The following is a 9520-nucleotide window of genomic DNA, read 5'->3' on the forward strand; positions in this document are numbered from 1 at the left end:
GGTAAAATTTGTTTTGTTTGAACAATTAGTGACTCATTGGGGTCTTCTCATTTGAATGGACTAAGGCCTAATTGTTTAAGAGGGAGGGAGGAGAGGTTGCAGTATCAGTATTATCCTTCCTTCTTAGGGACAATTCAATCCATTCCCCAGGAGGGCAGTTATCTTCCTTAGGATTTTCCTGACAGCCTTATCTGTCTGAATGAAATAGGAAAGACACAATTTAATTTGCATTTGCTTTACATGGTATTTACATACAATTTACATGGTCAAAGTCTATTACTTTCTTGTGTTGCTAATTTGAATACGTTGCTTTTTGAGTCCCCCCCCCCTTTTTAGCCATTCAACAAATCACACACACACACACACATTTGTGAATTTATGATGTGCAAGACACTGTAATGGATGTTTCCTGGAGTTTACTGTCTAGTGAATTAGACTGTAAAAAATTGGACCTTCCCTTCTGTCACTCTTGCCCTCCAAGGATTTGGGGGTCTCTCTGAATGGAACAAGAGCCTTTCCTGCTACACTTGAGAGAAGACTTTTGGGGGATTATCAGAGAAACCACAAGGCAGAGAAGAATGCTAGGTTTTCATAGGTGTGTGCCTTAAAGTTTTGGGTCACGTGAGTATTATTACAGGGCAAGTGCACAATTATGATGCCGAAGAAATAGGACTTTAGAGGAGGGAAGAGATCTCATCTGATCGGGGGAAGTCAGAAAAGGCTTAATGAAGTAACCCTCCTTTTTAAGGGGGAGTGGGATTTCCCCTAGCAGAGGTGAAGGGCGCGGAGAGGAAGAACATTCCAGGAAGAAGGAACAGAACTGTAGGTGGAAAGGATGAGATCATAGGACAATGAGGTCAGCTAGATTTTGGGTAACTATAGTAACGGAAAGTAAGATCACAAAGGTAACTTGGGACTCGTGTCGCACAGCAGCCTGAATGTCTGGGGAGAAGTTAGGGCTTTTTGGTATGTAACGATAAAGCTTTTAGATAAGGGAATGATGATAGAACTAGTCTTCCCCCTTCATTCATTTGCTGTCTCTCAGTCACTGTTAGTGACCCGAGTCCCCTGCGCCAGAAATGTGCCGACATACACAAAGAGCCCGTCGGGGGCGCAGGGCGGGCTCCGGCGGAGCTCACGAAGCATCCCCCGAGCTGCGCCGTCACGCCGAGCCCCTCCCCCAGGGTGCCGGAGTCGGAGGAAGAATGACGCGGCTACGGACCCGGCTCGGAGGCGCTGACTGCGGGATTCACCGACGCGGCTTTCCTCCCTGAAGCAGGAGTATTTTTTCTCTATGTGAATGAGTTACTTGAAACGTAAATTGCAGGCGGGGCAGTTTTGAATGGAGCCCCTCTCTCACACCTGGTAAAGTCTTCTTCCTTTTAGGAGGGGCGGCTAACAGAGAGCCGGTCCCTGCTCCGGCTAGCCCCTCACCCAGCCTTCAGCCAGGACGGACCCTCCCCCTCCTGCAGGCGAACAGGGAGAAGTGCCAGAGTCCACCCCGTCCCCTGGGCTGCTAAAAGGAACGGGAGGAGTCCAGGGGTAGCGAGGAGCCTGAGTGATGGGTGCGGTTGCCCCCAGGACATCCCACTCCTGCAGAACGCGGGCTTTACTGCCTCCGGCATTCCCTAGTGTCCTCTCCCGTTCCCTTCCCGGGTCCCCCGACGCCCGAGCCGGGGAGGCGCGCGAGCTCGGAGCCACAGATGGGCGGGCACGTGACGATGGGCTCCCGCGGCCTCCGGGGAGGTGGGGGTCCCGGCCCGGCAGACACGGCTGCCCTCTGCCCTCCAGGTCCTTCCTCGTGATCACTTCTCGGAGCCGGCGGGCGGGGGCTTCCTTCCACGCCAAGTTCCCCTTTCTAGGCTGCCCAAGGGAGGGAGCCTTTCCTGAGGGAGAGGGCGTGCGCGCGAGGGTCCTGGAGAGAGAACCCGAGAGCCAGGGCGGAGCCAGGGCGGGGCCCGGCGGCGGGGCCCGGCGGCGGGGCCCGGCGGCGCGTCCCGCAGCGCTCTGCAGGGATCGGCCTGCGCGCCCCAGTGCTCCCAGCTCCCGCGGAGCCACCCCTTTTTCTCACTCTGGTTCGCTGCGGGAGGAGCGGGATCTGCCAGGAGACTTTGGTCCCCCGGGGACACACGGGGCGGGGCAGGGCGGGGAGGAAGAGATTGTTTGTGTTTGGGGGCCGCCTCCCGGCTCGCCACGGACACCGTTACCAGGGTTACGTGGGGGAGGAAGAAGCTACTGCAGGAGGGGAGCGGGAGGAGGAGGAGGAGGAGCGGCCGCGTCTGCAGCTGCGGCGGCGGCGATCCGGTCTCCATGGCAACGGCGCGCTCTTCCCGACAGCGGAACCTGGCCAGCGGCGCAGCGCCAGAGAGCGACTCTGGTGACCAGGACCCGGAGCGCAAACGGTGTGTCCCGGGGCTGGTCCGAGCAGCCGGGCACTCAAGATTCCTCCCTCCTCTCCGTCACCCGGCGCGGAGTTATAACCATTAAATTCCGCCTCCTCCGCCCCTCCCCCCAGAGAAAACAGCACCATCACACGGCTCATGTTTGACCCCGGGGACCTCGGCCCCCACCCCAGAGGATGAGGAAGGGCAGGACCCCGAGCTGGCCGGAAAGCCAGGCACAACGGCTCCTGCAGGAAAAGGAGAAAAAAGGAGGGAAGGAAGGAAGTTATCGCGAAAGGAGGCGGACTGTGGGGCGGAGGTGGGATTGTTTTGTTTCTTTTTTCTGTACTGAAAAGTCAAACCACGGGCTGCTACCTCTCAGCCACGGCGAGAGCGGCCTGCTGTCCTGTACCTGCAAGCCTGATTCAATGACAGTTGAAACAGTATCCAGTAAGGACACGTGACCCTCTATCAGGGGTTCTCAAACTACAGCCCGCAGGGTTACGGCTAGTGGGCGGAGGGGCGGAGCCAGAGGGTGAGCTTTTGTTTTACCGTAGTCCGGCCCTCCCACAGTCCGAGGGACCTTGTGAGGAGCGCTGGATCATTCCCCTCCCCCCAGATCTCAGCTTCAGAATTTTTCCCCCATGGTTCTCCACTCAATGCCCTTTGCACCAGTCTTCCAGAGAATCCAGCACATGGCAAAGTTCACATTACCTCACCTTTCTTATGGCCTTGGCCCATAGGGCAGTTCTCAGAAATAGAGTTCTGTGAACCTAAAACCTATTTTGTCTAAAGTGTTTTAACTGGTAAGGAAGAAGTTATCATCATGGGCATATTTTTTGCTAATAGTTTCTATACTTTAGCTTTTTACTACCACAATGAGCAAGATTTTTTCAGTTTTCAAGATTTACAAGAGCTTTAGATTCATTGTCACATTTGGCTCTCATAGAACAACCAGAACAGGTTTAATTTTTACCGAGTGGGAGGGAGAAACTAAAAAAGACTGTGATTTATTCAATCGATTCAATCAATAACACGCAACTTTATTAAGTGCTTACTGTGTACCAAGCATTATGCTAGGCAGTGGGGCTTTAAAGAGAAAGCCACTTTTCTGGACCTCACATCCTTTGTCCTTTTTGTTATCCTGCAGGAATTTTAAGAAGTTTGTAATCTACTTGTGATAATGAGAAACATTTACATATAAAATTCGATATAACTTTGTGATCTCAATGCCATGGCAAATCTCATAGGAGAAGAGGTAGACTAGAAATGGGCAAATCTTATTCATAGTTTCCCAAAGGGTACAGGATGGATTTGGGAAACTGGTAAACTAGACAAGAATTCCTGGCAAAATTCCAAAAGAGATTACTAGACACATAATTTAAGAGAATCAACTGACATTAAGCGAACATGGCAACCCTCTGAGCTAACAAGAATTGGGTAAGAACAAGTTAAATCTAATCTTATCTGTTATTATCGCTATTATTATTCTGATTATAAATCCAGAGCTTTCATACTCTTTACTATGTTCAGCAAAAATCTTATTTTGGCTTCCACTTCGAAGTGGAAGTATTCAAATGTTTTGATGAGAACTAAAATCAATGAACAGATAAACAAGAGATTGTAAATGGTTGCACCCTGCTCCCACTAACTTCCGTTATTTGCAGATCATTAACTTCATTCCCCAAAGACTGTTACATTGACTTTAACATCCTCCTGCCTCTAAAGATTTGAAGGGCCATTATGATGTAGAAACAGAAGAGAAGTCTGCTTTATTCAGAAGGGAGAATTAGAACTATGTAATAGTTGCAAGGAAGCAGATTTTGCCTCAGTGAAAGGACTATACAGAGCTATACAACAAATGAGTATTTTGTTAAATAGTGAGCTCCTTGTTTCTAGGTTATTGAGACAGAACTTGAACAATTCATTCTCTGGGAGTGATTCTGGAGAAGAGAACCAGTTAGCTTCTAAAGTTCTTTTTAACTTTTAGGATTCTGATGATAAGATAAACTAACAATAGGGGGCAGCTACGTGGCGCAGTGCATAGAACACCAGCCCTGAATTCAGGAGGACCCGAGTTCAAATCTGGTCTCAGACACTTAACACTTCCTAGCTGTGTGACCCTGGGCAAGTCACCTAACCCCAGCCTCAGGGGGGAAAAAAATGAACAAGTGACTTATATAAGGTAAAGGGGTCTGGTGATTGATGATGTATCTGCCAGGTGAGAACCAATCTTGCTATAGATGGAGAAAGTTGGTGCCAAATTGACTTAAGATGATGAAGACCATCTATTAAATTGTAGAAGAGTTGCTACATTTGGTATGATGGATTTGGTATGATGGATTTGGTAGATGGCAATGAAGAAGGTGATAGAGGAACAATGGATAGTTAGGAAGTCCTGGTTTCAAATCTGCTCTCAGACACTTATTTAGCTAGGTGATGGCCAAGTCATTAATCTCTGTCTCTTCTATAAAATAAAGATACCTTGAGATGATGTTGTGAGGATCAAGTGAAAAAATATTTGCAAAGCACTTTGTAAATCTTCAAGTAAATGCTATTATTAAATGACACCCTTGAAATATTTATGTAAACAGTTCAATAAGTCTATTAACCTACTGTGTGCTTAGCACTGTGTGGAAATAGTGTGTGTGTGTGTGTGTGTGTGTGTGTGTGTGTATTTGTGGAATTAAAAAGACTCTGCCCTTGAGAAGTATATAATCTCTAGGGAGAGGCAATCTACATACATAAAACATGTTAGCTAATAATTCAAGGCAATGTACATCACTGAATATACAAATAAGTCTAGGTTTTCCTTATTTTTCCCCTAAACAAAGCCCAAGGAATCATATTCTGCAAACTGCTAACCTGGGATTTGTTTTTTCCTCCTCAGATGCTGTGATGTGTTGCCCCAGATTTCAAGGACTCCCCCTCCCCAAATGACTGTCTGGCTTTTATCTGTAGGAGAGTGACAGAAGACAGATTAGAGCTGGATTAATGGGAAAAGAATGGGGGAGGGGATGGTGGATATTGTGTCTCCACGGTTGGAGGTTGAATCAGGACAGAACGAGCTCATCAGAGAGAGCCAAGGGGAAGAGGAGGTGAAAATAAATGGCCCCGCTGGAGGAGTAGGTAATGAGGTGAAACAAGGCAAAAAAAAATGTCAGTGGGAATCAAGAAGAGACAGTGAATTTTAATCTCTTCTGCTCTGAAGGGATGAGACAGGAGGGTTAAAGTGCTTAGGTTATGAAGATAGATGCATTCTTGCTGGATCCTCTCAGGAGGCCTGGATTGAGGATGGAGCAGGTGAGATTTTAAAGTGGTGCTGTTTTTTTTAAGAAGCTGATGAGATTGATTTTAGGATGCCAAGGATCAACCCAGAGTCCTTTACCTCCCACTCCTTGAAATAGGAATACTGGCTGGAGCCGAGTCTGATGGGGGAATCCAGAAATAACACAGCTTTGAAAACTTTTACTAAGCATTTTTCTCAAAAATAGTTCTGAGAGGTAGTTGATACAAATAGTATCTCCATTTAAAAAGACAAGGAGATTGAGACTTGGAGAGGTTAAATGATCCTGAATCACACAACCATTAAGCATTAAACTAGATCTAAAGATGGCTTCAGAAGGCCAAGAATTGCCCTTGGTGAGCAGCACCCATTAATCGCAAGCTGGGCTGTCAGCAACTAGGGTTAGAATTCACTCAAAGCTGATCCAGAGGATTCTAAGCATGTGATCCATACCAATGATTCATCCCTCAAGAGCTCTGCTGGCCAATCTGTGTTTGAGAAAGCTACTAAGGATCCCTTGGAATGAGAATCATGACTGGGAATAGGGGTACGAGGTAGGGGAACCATTAGAACTAAACTCTTCAAGAGCTTCTTGGGTGGGCCCAGACAATGTTATTTAATGTAGCCCAGCAGTCCCTACACATCTTTCCCACAAGCCTTCAGCTCCTATGATTAGAGTCACTTAGTTGGGTGAGTCTAATTTCCCCGAAGTATGTTTCCCAGAAGTACTAGGAGGAATAACATTAACATGCATTTAGATACATCAGTAAGTATTACATAATCAGACAAACTAGTAATCACCTAGCAAGAGCAGGACTGAGAGGATGGGAGTGGCCGTGGGAAGGGAACCCAGGACTAGTAAGTGTTAATAGGGGATGGAGGAGAAAGGATCTGTAGTATGAAATATTGGTGCTATAAGCAGATGGTGCTCAGTAGACTGTGGCTTGTATATTCTATGATTTACAGCATGATGACTGTACTCTAGCAAATCTCACAACTGATTTAGGATTGAGAAAGGGAAAAGAATGCAGGAAAAAGATTCTACTGGATCTTGGGAATGGTTGGGAAGTAATTAGGATTTTATTCCTCTCAGGAGGTCTTATCTTTTTTCTTTCAAAATTTATTTTGAATTTTATTTTTCTGAAATTACATGTGAAAACATTTTAACATTCATTTAAAAATTTAAAGCTTTTTATTTTTCAAAACATACATGTGGACAATTCTTAGGAGGTCTTACCTCTTTGCAACTGCCTCACAACATTTCTGAATGCTTTTTCCTAAAAGCTGGCATTTAAATCTTGGTCAAAATTTGACAACTCAACTATATGGGAATTGGAGAATAAGACATATCAACAACCCTTTTTTCTGATCTGATGATACAAGCTCTTAGGGATCGTTTAATAAAGTCACTCAGATGATAACACTTTGTTTTTTCCTGTGTCTACTTTGGATGACTGTGTCTGCCCATGATAAATAGGCAGATATTCTTTATCTTAGATTCCCTTAGTCTACATTATAAAAGGATTGAGAGAGAGAGAAGCCAGGAGCTATTAGGAATGTATTCTCTGCTTTAAGCAATACTCCCTCTGTGACTGACTTTGAAAGATGTAGTCTCTTCCCTTATATTCAGAAAAAATTTGGACAGGATTTCTGGGTCCCTTTGGAAGGGACTCTGGCTGCAGGCTGTAACCAGATGGAAGTGGAGAAAGGCAGGGAGGGCTGGGGCTAAGTGGGAGCAGATATTTGAAAGCCAGATGGTGCAGATGTTGGTGGCTTCAAATGCCTTGTGGCGTAAACTTTGAAGCTCATGCCATAGGTATACTTGCCAGGAATGGGCAATTGGCTTCCATTTGTGCACCTGGTCCGCATTTACTGAACAGAGATATAAGAGCAAAAAACACCAGTCCCAGGGGAGCAGAGGAATCTGTAGGCATTTAAATTTGTGTCCAATCACTGTTCTACTCTGGGTACACCAGGAAATAAATGAATTTCCCTGAATTCTCAAATTTCTCCCCTTCCCCCATTTTCTCTGTTGACTAGAGCTGAGCCAGTTGGAGAAATCCACAGTGTCTTGATTGAGAAATTGAAATACATAGAAATGACTTGATGACTAGCTGTTGCTTTGGCTAGGGATGTGAGAATAGGCAATTTTGATTAAAATATATATCTTCTTGCCCTCTCTCCTTCAGTTCCATCCTCATGGATGGACCTAAGGAGATATGGTGAGAGTTGAAGATATGCCTTCAGTTCAATCTCAAAAACAAATCTGTGATTGGCTCTGAGATGTTGAACTGGAATCGCAGACTCCAGTCTGGCTCAGGACTCACAAGACGGAGGAATAAAGTGGGAGGACTAGATGAGTCAGAGATTGAGTAATAGGATAATGCTTCTCTTTGGTGCTTTGTAAACTTTGGCCTATGGACTCTTGCAACATTTTTGACAGGTGGGTGGCAGGAAGAGTCATGGGTGGGGAGGAGGTGGGGAGGCAGGAAGGTAGTTAAATATATTGACAATGGTACGGGAGGCTGTAATTGCCACAATTAGCACACATACACTTAGAAGCTTTTGTGTAAGATACTTGATTTAATGGCTTCTTATGGGGGTGGGGTGGGAAGAGGAATTTGGTGTAAAATATAGGATCCCGAGCGTCCTTTTTTCTTCCCTTTGCTTCTATGTCCACTTCTACTTATTTCTGACACGTGTCCTAGTGAGCTAGCAGTCAGTCAGCAATCAAACTTCCATTCTTCTTACCTTGGTCTTCCACCTACCCTAAAGCAACAGACTTTAGTATTACCCTTTTGGGAGAGGAGTGAGTATAATTGCATTTAAATAGATGATTCTTGGAGACTAAAAACTTTTAAGACTGAGAGGAATGAATACCTAATGGAGAAATATTGGGCATTGAAACTTTTAAACCATAACACAGGTGTGGCTACTTTCCTTAAGGCTGGCTGTGGTTGGCAATTGGGAAAGAAAAAATGATTCTTTAGTACTGATTCTAGCACCCATGATCTCATGCACACACCACCTTTCAGTATAAGGAGATTGGTGACAGGGATAAAAATATTGACTCTGCTGTTGACATATGTGACTACTGGACAAATCACAACCTTCATCTGTAAAATAAAAGGATTGGACTTTCCAGAATTTTCCAGTTCTAAATCCCATGAGATACTTCCATATTCCTACCCCTACTGGGACACAGACTGAAAACTTTGACTGACAAAAGGAGTGACCTTCCCTTCCCCTCCCCAGACACACTTTTCTGTCATGCAGAGCTGAGGCCTGGGGTTCGAAAGGTTGGGGAACCAGAATTCGTGGATGTGGAAGACACCGTTTCTGGGGGACAAATTGCAGTGTTTTCCACTAGGGACAATCTGGGTTCTTGTTTCAGCAGAGAGGAGTCCCGTTCTACCCTTCCCCCCTTTCTGCACTCTGAATCTCATTGAAATCTGGCAGACATCTGGCTAAGCCCTTGGGTTCCTCTCCAGTCAGAATCCAGCAGTGGGAAAAGAGAGGGGACTTGGGGGTGGGGAGGGAAGGAGAGAGGGAAGGAGGGAGGGGAAAATGGCAAACAAGCCACCGTGGCTCTGGCTGCTGCTGCTTCTGCTTTTGTGTCTGCTTCTCCTGCTCCCTCCACCCCCTTTATGAAACTGTGAAGAATTTCTGCTCCCACCTGGACCAGTGAGTCATGGCTCTCTGAGCTCATTAATGTGCCTGGCTTGAGGTCTCCGATTGTGTCTTTCTGTCAGACACGTTTAGAGACCCTGTTGTCTCGGGCTGCTGCCCCCTGCGGGATCCCCTCCCCTCAGCCTTCCTCAACTACCCCCTACAGATCTCCTCCCTCCCCATT

The 9520-nt window shown here is 46.2% G+C and overlaps 1 protein-coding gene across 1 annotated transcript; it reads left to right on the plus strand.

Moving 5' to 3' along the window:
• The first annotated feature begins 206 nt into the window (after positions 1-206).
• On the plus strand, positions 207-7054 carry LOC141565457 (uncharacterized). Its single transcript, XM_074308522.1, has 2 exons — positions 207-3821; positions 5272-7054. Exon 1 carries the CDS (start codon positions 1562-1564, stop codon positions 2546-2548), a length of 987 nt encoding a protein of 328 aa, XP_074164623.1. The 5' UTR covers positions 207-1561; the 3' UTR covers positions 2549-3821; positions 5272-7054.
• Positions 7055-9520: the final 2466 nt, after the last annotated feature.

The sequence above is a fragment of the Sminthopsis crassicaudata genome, chromosome 4 (assembly GCF_048593235.1).
Source record: "Sminthopsis crassicaudata isolate SCR6 chromosome 4, ASM4859323v1, whole genome shotgun sequence".
NCBI lineage: Eukaryota > Metazoa > Chordata > Mammalia > Dasyuromorphia > Dasyuridae > Sminthopsis > Sminthopsis crassicaudata.

Bases quoted from the DNA above. Each gene is read 5' to 3' on its own strand.
- LOC141565457 (XM_074308522.1), top strand. From the start codon at position 1,562: ATGGGTGCGGTTGCCCCCAGGACATCCCACTCCTGCAGAACGCGGGCT.